At 48.7% G+C, this 12,994-nt stretch overlaps 1 protein-coding gene across 7 annotated transcripts in view; it reads left to right on the top strand.

The window, feature by feature from the left end:
- Positions 1-262: 262 nt before the first annotated feature.
- Positions 263-12,994, top strand: part of PLAT (plasminogen activator, tissue type) — a 32,989-nt gene continuing 20,257 nt past the window's right edge. Inside the window, exons 1-2 of one of the 7 annotated variants that reach the window (XM_054499731.2) lie at positions 263-467; positions 1,266-1,317. In XM_054499731.2, the coding sequence (XP_054355706.2) occupies positions 285-467; positions 1,266-1,317 (235 nt within the window). In that variant the 5' untranslated portion in view covers positions 263-284. Of the gene's footprint in view, positions 493-1,265; positions 1,318-1,993; positions 2,094-12,994 lie in introns of those variants that run through there. The other 6 variants (XM_054499732.2, XM_054499733.2, XM_054499736.2 and 3 more) reach the window with 6 other exon arrangements.

Below are 12,994 nucleotides of genomic sequence, written 5' to 3'. Positions count from 1 at the left end.
CACAGATTCCAGAAGACACCCCACTCCCAGCCCCATCCTGGTGCCTTTAGAATTATAAACACTTCTTGTCATCACAGGGTCCTGAAAGTCCCTTTTAAGCCTTGGACACTAGGACTCTAAAGGAAGATGATTCTTAAGGTCCCATCCCACTTCCAAATTCCTGCGATTCGATGACATCAGGGCTGTGAATAATCAGCCTGGCCCGAAGCCAGGATGGGCTGTGCTGCTTCCACCGTGAACTTCCTCCCCCTGCTTTATAAAAACAGGCCCGCCCCAGCTCCCTCATGGCCCTGTCCACTGAGCATCCTCCCGCCACACAGAAACCCGCCCAGCCGGGGCCACCGACCCCACCCCCTGCCTGGAAACTTAAAGGAGGCCGGAGCTGTGGGGAGCTCAGAGCTGAGATCCTACAGGAGTCCAGGGCTGGAGAGAAAACCTCTGCGAGGAAAGGCAAGGAGCAAGCCGCGGTCAGTCGGGTTTCTATGCCTTGAGGTCTGTCTCCTCTTCTCTCTCTTAAAAGTCTTTCCAGCAAGCTGAGCCGGTGAAGGAATGCTTTAACCAAGGGACCAACTTTGTAATTCAGGCAACTAGAGGATCCGCTAGAATCCACTCCAGAGGGGAGATGTCTGTTTGCATTTGCATGTGATTGGGATAGGCTGGAGTGTTTTGGAGGGGAGAGGCAGTCGGGAAAAGGGAGACTAGGGAGGTTGCATTCATTGGAGAAGCCTCTGCTGACAGAGTAAAGGGGAAAGTGAAAAGAATGATACAGAAAAGCCCCAAATAGGCTGTGGGAGTACCTCAAGACAAGCAAGCAATAAAAGGAAAATTGGCTGCCTTGGGACACGTGGCCGTGACAGCTGGGAGGGCCCTCTGGGTCCCCTAGTTTCCTCCCTCCCCCGATGAACCCCCAGGAAGGAACTGAGGCTGTGGATGGGGCAGAGGGGGCCTTACTTCCAGAGCACTATTTGCTAGGTGCTGGGAGAGAGAAGCAGGTGGCTTTCACACCCCACATTACCCCGTCGGGTAGAGAAATGCCTCTGATCTCCTCCCTAGGTGCCACCCCTACGAGTCTCCACAGGTCAGTTTGGCCCTCTGGCTTTTTGCCCAGGGTGCATCAGTCAAGTGTGCAGTCCTCCTTAAAGGACATTTTAATTACAGGGGAAAAAACTAACATTAATGTCTTTTATTCCTAAAGCACTCTGCAGGAAGCATGTGGGGTTCTCCAGATTTTCACTGTTATTACCTTTATTTTCTTAACCTCACAGGGAGAGAGAGAGGAAGGGAGCGAGGGAAGACGAAAACACGCCGAGGTCCCAGGTAACTAATGACAAACTCAAGCTCAAAGAAGTGTGGTAACAACGATGCATTTGGTGGCCAATTGGGAATAATATGGTGGTCTCCTGTAGCTGCTTGATGAAAGAAAAAATGTCGTGTGTGTGAGTGTATGCGTGTGCACTGCAGTCTCAGGAAGCGGTCCTGCAAATACCATTGTCAGGTGGAGTCCCCTCAGAGGTGACTTCCTAGCAGTACTTGCTGTGGCAAGAATGCTCATTCTGGGATCTAGAATCAATCCATGACGGTCAGCATGAGCTGCTGGGTGCGTGCTTCCTGTGCAGGCAGAGTCGGACTCCAGCACTGGCAGGGACGCCGTGAGTATTGAGATATGAATAGCTCCATCCTGCCCACCCATTTATTCCACCTAAAATGTTCTCAAAAACGCCAGCCTCCAAGCTCTGGATCAAATGATAAAGCCGCAGATCAAAATCTTAGGGGCAAATGAAAGCTGCCCTGTCTCCAAAGTGCTCCTTCTCTGCCCGACTCCCCAAGACCAGCTCGGTTTATTTCACAATGCCTCGCATCGGATTCTGCCAGTGTCTGTGGCTCCCCCTGCTTCATCACAGGCCTGGGACAGTCCAGGCAGCCAGGGAGTAGCTGGGAATAGCAGTTCCCCTTTGTTGGTTTTTGAGTTCACTGAGGCTTTGATTTCCCCCAGGGCCTGACGTTGCCGAGCAGAGCCAGCGGCCAGTAGATTTCAAAGGATTCCAAAAAACAGCCCAGGCACTCCTTTGTGAACCCAAAAGTATCTGAGACAGGTCTGTCAATTTAGAAAGTTTATTTTGCCAATGTTAAGAACACACATGTGACACGGCCTCTCGAGGTCCTGAGGACATATGTCCAAGGTGGCCAAGGTGCGGCTTGGTTTCATACATTTCAGGGAGACATGAGACATCAATCAATGTATGTAAGATGTTCACCGGTTCGGTCTGGAAAGGCAGGACAACTCGAAGTAGGGGCTTCCAGGTCATAGGTAGATAAAAGAAGGCTTCATTCTTCTGAGTCTTTGACACTGAATACACAATTTGCATGTGAGAGCGGGGCAGAGGAAGAGTCACTTATGCCTTAGTTGGCTCAGTGAATCTACTTTTTTTTTTTTGAGACGGAGTTTCACTCTTGTTGCCCAGGCTAGAGTGCAATGGCGTGATCCCGGCTACTGCAACCTCCACCTCCCAGGTTCAAGTGATTCTCCTGCCTCAGCCTCCTGAGTAAGTGGGATTACAGGCGCCTGCCACCACACCTGGCTAATTTTTGTATTTTTAGTAGAGACAGGGTTTCACCATGTTGGCCAGACTGGTCTTGAACTCCTGACCTCAGGTGATCCACCCACCTCGGCCCCCCCGAAGTGCTGGAATTACAGGCATGAGCCACCATGCCTGGCCTGAATCTTCATTTTTACAAAAACAATAGGACCGAGGAAGCAATCAGATATGCGTCTGTCTCAGGTGAGCAGAGGGATGACTTTGAGTTCTGTCCTTTGTCCTATACCCATTTGCATTGCCAAGGTGAAGTTCAGCAGAACTGTTTTAGGGTAAAGATCTTGAAGTCCACAAGGAGTTTCCTTGTGGGTAAATTGTGAGGGAGTTATGTAGCTTTTTATCTTTGTAGCTGTCTTATGTAGGAATAAAATGGGAGGCAGGTTTGCCTCATGCAGTTCCTAGCTTGGCTTTTCCCTTTGGCTTAGTGATTTGGGGGTCTTGAGATTTATTTTCCTTTCATACCTTGGTAGTGTCACTTGAAGCCACCATTACCATCTAAGGCATATGTCACCACGCCCGGCTAATTTTTGTATTTTTAGTAGAGACAGGGTTTCACCATGTTGATCAGGCTGGTCTCGAACTCCTGACCTCGTTATCTGCCCTCCTCCTCCAAAGTGCTGGGATTACAGGCATAAGCCACCATGCCCGGCCAATTTTTCTTTTCCTTTTTTTTTTTTTGAGATGGAGTCTCGCTTTGTCACCCAGGCTGGGGTGCAGTGGCACAATCTCGGCTCACTGCGACCAGCACCTCCTGGGTTCAAGCGATTCTCCTGCCTCAGCCTCCCGAATAGCCGGGATTACAGGCGCCCGCCACCACGCCCGGCTAAGTTTTCACCATGTTGGCCAGGCTGGTCTTGATCACCTGACCTCAAGTGATCTGCCCGCCTTGGCCTCCCAAAGTATTGGGATTACAGGTGTGAGCCACCACGCCCAGACAGGTTTTCCTTTGATTATTTGGCATTATGCATCTGCAGTCTCAGAATAAATTTTTTACTTTCTCTGAGTGATTTTCGCTTCTGCTTTGATGAGATTGTTGGGACGGACAATGAGGGACCAGTGCATTCTGCTCATTCCTTCTTGGGGCCATTTCTTTTGTATATACGGGAGAAAATTTCTGTCTATAGTGTCAGGCTATAAACCTCATCCTAGTCAAGCAGCTCACAAAACCATATGGTGGGTCTCACATCAAACCAGGTAAAAGAGTGAGGATGATTTAGACTCAAAGAAAATTAGAGCTAGAAAGAAATTTAAAACTCATCCACCCTGCTCCAACCCTAAGTCAAGCCACATGGTCTTCTGATAGTGGCTCAGTTTTCTACTTACATATAAAGACAGCACATTCTCTTAGCAATATGTGTTTGTGTGTATGTGTGTGTGTGTATATATACATATATATATATACATACATATATATATATTTTTAGAGACAAGGTCTGACTCCATCACCCAGGCTGAAGTGCAGCAGTGTGATCATAGGTTACTGAACCTTCAAATTCCTGGGCTCAAGTGATCCTCCATCTCAGCCTCCCAAGTAGCTAGGACTACAGGGGCATGCTGCCACATCCAGCTAATTATAAAATTTTTTTGTAGAAGCAGGGTCTTGCTTTGTTACCCAGGCTGGTCTCAAACTCCTGGCCTCAAGCGACCCTCTTGCCATGGCCTCACAAAATGCTGGGATTACAGGCAAAAGCCACTGTGCCCAGTCCCTCTTAGTGATATTTTGCATATTATATATTCAAAAAATATTTTCTATGTATGCCACTTGGGAAACTTCTGTAGAATGGGATAGAGGGACAGATAAACCCAATTCTTGATCCACTAAAAAATAACACCTATGACACAGTGAAGATGAAACAGGTGCTGGGCACACAGCAGTGTTTTAGAAACATTTTTGAACTCAACTTTGCCTGAGTTGTGGTGCTGATCATGACTGCCAGGAAATGCTAGCCAGCTGTTCTTCCTATACAAGTATATGACTGGGCGTCTGCAGCAGCTGCCCGGCTGTGAATTGCACACACCAATGGCCAAGACCCAGCAGCGACTTGGCTAACAGGCCCAGCCGATGTGCATGGGTGACCACACGATGTCCATGGGTGGCCACACGGACTGGTGGCTTAGGGAAGTTTTTTTGAGGATTGATCAGAAGATCTGATTCCACCTGGAGCCTCTGAAGTGATCATATCCGGGCTAGGCTGAACCCAGATACCAGGAGACCTGTGTATTGAGAGCCTTCTGTATTTATTATGTAGTCACAAATATTCCATTAACATACAGCTAGGCATTAGAGAACCCATGCTGGACTCCTACAAAGGCCCCTAGATCCTTAGAGCACTCAGAGATTCCAAAGCACACGTCCTCCCAGGACACCCTGGCAGGAGAGCCCGGGGGCGACTGTCACCTTTGCCTGCTGTCGGGAGCTGTGCTGATGGGTAGGGGGCTCTGTGCTTGCTGTGGCCCAGACCCAAGCCATGGGGATGTGCTCTGTCCAGAGCAGACCCCTTCGCTGTCTGCCTAACTCCTTCGTGTGTTCCCGGAACAGCTTCTGTGTTATGCATTCCAGAAAGCCTGCCTGACCACCCCCACCTCAACAAGCCTGGGATGGACAACCTCCTCCGCATTCCACTCCAAGCCCACCCCCGTCCCCACCCCGCTGTGTGGTATGGCACTGCTCTGCTGTACCCTGAGTGTCTAGTTATTCATCAGGCCCCTTCCTAACTATGAGATCTTTCAGGATAAGAGCTGTGTCTTTGCATCGCCAGAGCCTGTGCCAGGGCATGGCTGGTGCCCCTTACATGTTGATGGTGAATATACAGCATGGGTAGATCATTGTCTGTGAATGCTTAACAGAGAAGCAGCTCACTTGGGTGCTTGAGGGCTGGAGGGGCAGGGTGGGTGTCTGGTAGGCGCTGGGAGGAGGACATCCCTGCAGCTTCTCCAGCCCCATAGATGGGACTCTTGTTGTGGGCAGTTTTATTTCAGCTGAGTCTCCAGAAGGCAGGGGACAGGGACTGGGAGGGGATGCTAAACCCAGTAACCCATATGGATGAGCTAAAAGAGGCAGGGCACACAGCTCCTGCCTGTAATCCCAGCACTTTGGGAGCCCGAGGTGGGCGGGCTGCTTGAGCCAAGGAGTTTGAGACCAGCCTGGGTCTTGAACTTAGCGAAGACTCTGTCTCTACAAAAAAATGAAAAAAAAAAAAAAAAAATTAGCCGGACATGGTGGCATGAACCTGTAGTCCCAGCTACTTGAGAAGCTGAGGTGAGAGGATCACTTGAGCCAGGGAGGTTGAGACTGCAGTGAGCTGTGATCACGCCACTGCACTCCAGTCTGGGTGACTGGGTGAGACCCTGTCTCAAAATAAATAAATAAATAAGAAAGAGAGACTACTGGTCAACTTGATTTCTGCTGGTTATTCTTTCTGTCATGTTCACCAAAAAGAGAAACCTGTTGTATTTTATCTTGTTGTAGCAAGAGCCAGTGTCTACCACCTGGGCTACTGAGAGAAAGGGAAGGGTTTTTTTCTGGGAAGCTCCGATTTCCTCATTTCTCTCACATGATGCTCTGACTTTCATGGTGTGGCTTGCTCAGATGGGCCTTATCAATAGAGATGGCCTGATGTCCCAGCTGTCTCATCTCAGCTGCTAGTTCCGGCTTCTGCTGGGAGTCCACGGTGGCCTCTGCATGCGTGGTGTGGGAAAGGCAAATAAAAAAGCAGATTAAAAACCGGATTAAAGACATCACCCTGTATTCAGGAAATAATGGCTCCTGTTGATACTGTTCTACGAACACAGATGAAGGCACAAAATTCTACATCAATCGCAGAGAATTGGTTATAGGCTAACACAGGTGGTTAGATGATCTAGGAAGCTGGATTCAGTATTAACAAGGATCCATGAGGACCCCATGAAGCGTGGCATCTCTTCTGCATCGGCAGCTTCAAGCTGTTCCAGGGAGAAGCAGGAAGCCTCAGTGCTTTTGTTGAGGAAGGATGTTCATGACAGTAGGTGCAGGTCGCTCCTGCTGTGCACCCAGGTGTGGGGGAAGGACTTTCCTGCTTCTTCTCCAATTACCTTACAATTCAGCAAGATGGAAATGATTAGCCCATGACAAAAACCAGGAAACAGGCTCAGAGAGAGTGAGTTGCCCACACAGAACGTGTGCTGTAAATGCAGTTAGATTTCCAGGTTGAGGATCCAGTGACCACGCCCCTTCTTTGTGGCGTTCTGCTGTCGTACACCATGTGGAACACATTAAGAACTTTATGGCCAGGGGTGGTGGCTCACGCCTGTAATCCTAGCACTTTGGGAGGCCAAGGTGGACAGATCACCTGAGGTTGGGAGTTCGAGACCAGCCTGGCCAGCATGCCGAAACCCTGTCTCTACTAAAAATACAAAAATTAGCCAGGCGTGGTGGCACACACTTGTAACCCGAGCTACTCGGGAGGCTTAAGAAGGAGAATCGCTTAAACCCAGGAGGTGGAGGTTGCAGTGAGCTGAGATTGCACCGTTGCACTCCAACCTGGGCGACAGAGTGAAACTCCATCTCAAAAAAAAAAAAAAGTTACAATTGGGTGTCACATAGACAGTGAGGAGTAGTGGAAAGAGTGTTAGGTTTGGGGTAAGAGAACTGTGTCTCCTGGGCTTGAGTTCTGATGACAACTCTCACAAGATGTGTCACCATACAGCATGACTCCTATACTTTTTTTTTTTTTTTTTTTTTTTTTTTTTTGGAGACAGGATCTCGCTCTGTCTCAAGCTGGAGTGCAGTGGTATGATCACAGCTCACTGCAGCCTCAAACTCCCAGGCTCAGGCCATCCTCCCACCTCAGCCTCCCAAGTAGCTGGGACTACAGGCATGTACCACCATGCCCAACTAATTTTTTGTATTTTTTTGTTGAGATGGGGTTTTGCCATGTTGCCCAGGCAGGTCTCAAACTCCAGGGATCAAGCCACCCACCCTCCTTGGCCTCCCAAAGTGTTGGGATTACAGATGTGAGCCACCGCACCTTGCAAATTTTTGTATTTTTTGTACAGACGAGGGTCTCCCTATGTTGCCGAGGATGATCCTGAACTCCTGGGCTCAAATGATCCACCATCCTCAGCCTCCCAAAGTGTTGGGATTACAGACGTGAGCCACTGCTCTCAGCCCCTCACACTTTTTTGAAGTTCAGTTCTCCCATCTGTAAAAATGAGGTAATAATATTGCCTCAAATGACTTAATGGACGTGAAAGGGTTTAGTAAACTCTGTGCCTGGAAAGGTAGAAGCTACTCAAATATCTGTTGAGTGAGTGGCATTAATCCATGTGTACATTTCTCAGGTAACGATAATGTCACTTTCACCTAAGGCCAGTAAAATGTGGGTACAGTCATGTAATGATACAATGAAAGTTTCTGATCAGTATTTCCTAATTCAAGTGTGTTGAAATGTGGAGTTGGGCTGGAGAATTGTTAAATCATTGCGTATTTAATTACCTCGTGGTGATGTTTGCTTTAGGGAGTGGAAGGAACATGAGGAACAAACGACCTTCATCACGGAAGATGACACTCATTTAGATTCACTTTAGATTTCAGGGCTTGTTTAGATGCAGACTTTGCGGTTAACATTTTATTGCACTGACTGATTTAGTTTTCACCAGGTGGACCTTGTGTTTGCTTCAGAAGGATCTAAGTTTATTAGGACAGGGTTTCTTATGTTTTGATTGTGGGAGGAGGCAGGATAGACTTTTGTTTTCCTAGACCCACAACCAACATTCCCCACTCCTCCAAATAACCAGGATTACCGGGCAGAGGGTGGAGCATTGAGGAGATGACAACTGGACATGCCTGCTGTAGCTTTTTCTGAGTTTAATTCCATATAGCTTAGATGCAGGCCATATGCTTACATTTGGAAGATGTTTTGGAGAAAATTCTGCTCTGATGGGTGGGGGGCAGGGTGTGCCAGGAAAAGATTCTATTCTTTTGAAGACATGGGGTCTTGCTATGTTGCCTAGGCTGGTCTTGAACTCCTCACCTCAAGTGATCCTCCTGCCTCAGCGTCTTGAGTAGCTAGGACTACAGGTGCAAACCACCACACCCAGCCCTGAGAGGATGCTATACTCTTCACTTCATTGGAATTGGTGAAATTAGATAAGAAACAGACTCTTCCTCTCTTCTCCCCTAGTTATAAACAGTTCTGTTAAGAGAGGGAAAATAACCATTTAGCCTATAGAAAATCACCTTTTCGAAAAGTTAAGAATTACTTATGTGATGGTAGTTTTTGCAAGTGGTTTTTATTCTGAGATCATGGCCTCTGTACTATGCAGGGCCTGGAGAAGTGGGATGAGAGCTACCAGGCTCAAAGCTCCTGTCCCGAACAAAGGGGTGCTTTCGTGAGAGCACGCCACCCTTTCCAAGGCTAGTTCCTCTCCCAGCATCTCACTTCAGCTCTCGTCCTGCTCTAGAAACGTGCCTTTGCTGGTCCAAGGAATCCTGGCCATTTCTTTTCTTAATTGTTGGCATCCATCTGGGCTATGGTGGTTGTGGCGGGGGTGGCAGTGGAAAGTGTGTTGTTTTAAATCCATGAGTCATTTTAGGGTATTGGTACTCTTGGAGACTGACTTTCTCTTGCTCAGGTTTTCAGAGAGACCTTTTGCAAAGCAACAATAACCTAAGAATCTCCTTGACCAAAGATAAATGTAGCAAACTTTGCACATGGTGCAACATTTGATAATAGTATCAATTTACCTTTGTCTTTCCCTTGCAATTTCCCTCCTTCTCTAGCTTGCTCATGTTTCTGCCTTCTTCTTGCTGGCAAGAGTACAGACTATAATTCTCCAGTTCACTAACATCTGGAGCGACTGCACTGTTTGCAATTTGATTGATTGACTACATGTGTACAGTTCCTTTATTGCAAGTCACTTTTCTGTATAATCTTTTTTGAGACAAAGTCCTGCTCTGTCGCCCAGGCTGCAGTAGTGCAATCTTGGCTCACTGCAACTTCCGCCTCCCGGGTTCAAGCGATTCTCCTGCCTCAGCCTCCCGAGTAGCTGGGATTACAGGTGCCCGGCACCAAGCCTGGCTAATTTTTTTGTGTTTTTAGTAGAGATGGGGTTTCACCATGTTGGCCAGGCTTGTTTTGAACTCCTGACCTCAAGAGATCTGCCCGCCTTGGCCTCCCAAAGTGCTGGGATTACAGGTGTGAGCCACTGTGCCTGGCCATATAATCTATTTTTTAAATGTTTTTATATTAAAATAACAGAGACAGAGTCTCACTGTGTTGCCCAGGCTGATCTCGAACTCCTGGGTTCAAGTGATCCTCCCACCCTGGCCTCCCAAAGTGCTGGGGTTACAGGCGTGAACCACCTCATGTGACCTCGCTTTCCTATATAATTGAAACAATAGAACTATAGCGCCATTTGTAAGAGTTTCCCAGTTTATACCGCATGTGACACTCCCCATATCGCATGTTCTCACAACAGAACAGAAACCACAGGATGTCAGCCACAGAGGCAACCTTGAAGCATCCAGCCCACTTGCTTTTGCATTGCTGGCAGGAGATTTTATGTCTCAAAATATAGATGCTTTTTGGAAGGACAGCACATTAATTTTTTTTCAGTCATGTTTACCTTATGCGAACAAGCTGATTAGTTCCTTTTCTAGGAGCTGGCTTTTATGGAGGGAAGATGGGGCCGGCAGAGGCAGATAGAGGGGGATGTAATACACAGGCGCTGAGACAGCACCCCACCGACTTTCCCCTGTCTCTCCTCCAGCTGGCCTCCTCCTTTCCAGGGGCTGTGCCCAATCCAGAATCAGTTACTCACTGGTGCCCATCGACCATCATTTCCCCCTGTGGCCTTTCTGGTTGGCATGATCATCAATTTCTCAGCCAAAACGGCATGCATCCTTGGCTCTGGGAAACAGTACATCTCCCAGGAAAGTGAGCTTACAGCACGGTACCCCACTTCCTGGTTACCAGACTATTGTTCCCGTTTTCCCCGAGAACAGTCATCATTCACAGGTTGTTTGGTGGGGCCCGGGAACAGAGTCACTCTGGTTGCTATAGCCAACAGACCAAACACGGCTTCCAGGCAGGAAGGTCAGAGCTGCTCTGCAGGACGCACATGCAGGTTGGAAGCAGACAGGGCCAGCTGAGCACAGATATGCTGGCTGTGTCCTACACACAGGTGCCTACACACACATCCTTCAGATCCAGGCTGCACTCTATCAGCCAACCCATGGACTCCGTTTTTTCTAATTTGCACAGATTCTTTGTCAACCTGCCATGCCCTGAGACTGTTGAACTTCATCCAACAGAGAGGGTGCCTTTTGCAAATCTGCAAAAATCAACTTTGCGTGCTAGGTGGCCTGACGGAGCTAGGCCTTGGGGTCTTGGGGACCAGCATTCCACCTCTCCTCTCATACAGTGATTCCGGATTCCAGCCCAGCAAAAGTCAGCCAAACTTGGGGCCTTCCTTTCTTTCATCCTTTCTTTTTTTTCCTTTTCTATCTTTCTGTGCCTCCCTTCCTACCCCCTTCCTTCCTTCTTCTCATTTGCTTTTTTTTTTTTTCTCAGTTCTTTGATGATCCTGAGAAGCTACTAAATATAGCAAAAGGGAGATAACACAGAACAAAATTAGAAGTCTTTCTATTTATAAAAATGAGCCTCTTCCATCCCTTCCAACAATGTCATCTCTCATCCGGGCCTCGCCAGAGCACTCATGGACCTCCCTTTGGTGAGGCCCAAAGTCCATCCCAGCCACGCCCTGCGGTCCCGAGTCTGAGTCCATTGTTCTGGCTTTCACTCTGCTCTGCATCCCGGCACTGCCCCCAGACCTCGATGCCCACCTCTTCAGCAAAGGCGAAACAAGGACTCATTTTTCCTCCCTCTCTTCTCTCTTTCTTGTTTTCAGGCTGCACTGTTTTTCTGCTGGCCAGATGACTCATTTCTTTGTCATCTCTTACCCCACTTGGCCTTTCCAGCTGCTCAAATCGCCTCTGCGTGATGCGGACAGAGCTATCGCCCTGCTGGGGTGAGATTCACTTGCATTGAATCAGCTCAAGGCGCAGGAAGGTCCAGGGAGGCCAAGGAAGAGAAGCGACAAGTCTCCAACTCTCTCAGGAGCAAAGACAAAAATATGCTCCTGCTCTCTTATCTCTTATTCAGACTGTTCAGTTGCAAAAAGGTTGAACATGATGCAGCGGGTGGTGTGTGTGGACCAGCCCTAGGTCGTGCTCCTCCTCCATCTGGTCCCCCCACCCCTAGTTATCCAGAAAGGGGGATGTTCCCAGGCAATGCCAACGTGTCCATACTGCACTCTTCACATTGCAGTTTCCCGGCATCTGGGATTGCATTCCGTTTGGAAGGACTTTGAGTTCTTGAAATAAAGAAGTAACTTGGTGGGCATCTGGAAAAAACACCCAAACTGATATCCCAGGCTGGGGTGCAGGAGCCTATCGAGAGGGCTGGGTGGTGTGGACAGCACGATGAAGAAGGTCAAGTTCCTTGTACTCACTCATTTGCTGTTTCATTCACAATTCCTGTGAGGTGGGAGCTCTCACCATCCTTGGGTCTTGCTTAAGAGTAAGGAGTGGGGCAACCTAGAAATACATGAACATCAGGGAGAAATGGGGAGGGAGTTTCACATGAGCTATTTTTACAAGATTAAGTAATGGGATAAAATTTAAATGGGGAATTTAAGAGGAATTTTGGGAAGTTTTGAGAAACAGGAAATTTGAGGAAAGCTGAGAAAGAGAAGATCTGGAGTAAGTCTCCGTGATGAGAAGATTCCACCCCGCACTCCTGTTCTGGGTGGCCTCGGCTCCCAACTCCCTTTCTTCTGAAACTGCCTGGAGCCAGGGAGTAGCACAGCTGCTTCCTCCAGGGGAGAAAGGGACACCCAAAGAGCGCACTCCAGGGAGACCTCGGGCACTGCAGGCTCAAAGGCTGGAGATGGCACTTCTGTTCCCTCCTGATGGGACAGGTGCAGGAAGGCTGGGAGGATGCCAGGCTGGCAAGCCTCCCTCTGAGCTGTGTTTTCTCAATGGAATTGCTGTACCCGGAGCCTCCTGCAGGCTTCCCTCGCCCTCTTCCTACGCCCCTCTGCCTGACACAGGAGCCCAGGGAGAATCTGTCAGGCGTGAAATGTAGCGAGGCAAGGAGGGTGATCAGCACCTCCCACGGGGGAGTTCTTTTCGAAGTAAGAATCAAAGATCCAGAGCTGGACCCAGGCAGGGAGGCAAGGCCTGGAAGCCCCTGTGCCTCCAGGCCCCTAGGACACTTGGGGGAGGGGGAGGGTGGGACCTGAAGTTGTTGTGACCGAAGGGAAATGAGTCAGGGAAAGAAATGCCATGCTTTAATTTTTGTGGATGAAGGAGGGAACAGGCCGCCAGACCACAAAATAACACCCGACCGACTAACCTA

This window comes from Pongo pygmaeus, chromosome 7 (genome assembly GCF_028885625.2).
Source record: "Pongo pygmaeus isolate AG05252 chromosome 7, NHGRI_mPonPyg2-v2.0_pri, whole genome shotgun sequence".
NCBI lineage: Eukaryota > Metazoa > Chordata > Mammalia > Primates > Hominidae > Pongo > Pongo pygmaeus.
Note: the sequence above shows the minus strand (reverse complement) of the source record. Positions and strands in the feature narration are given on the sequence as shown.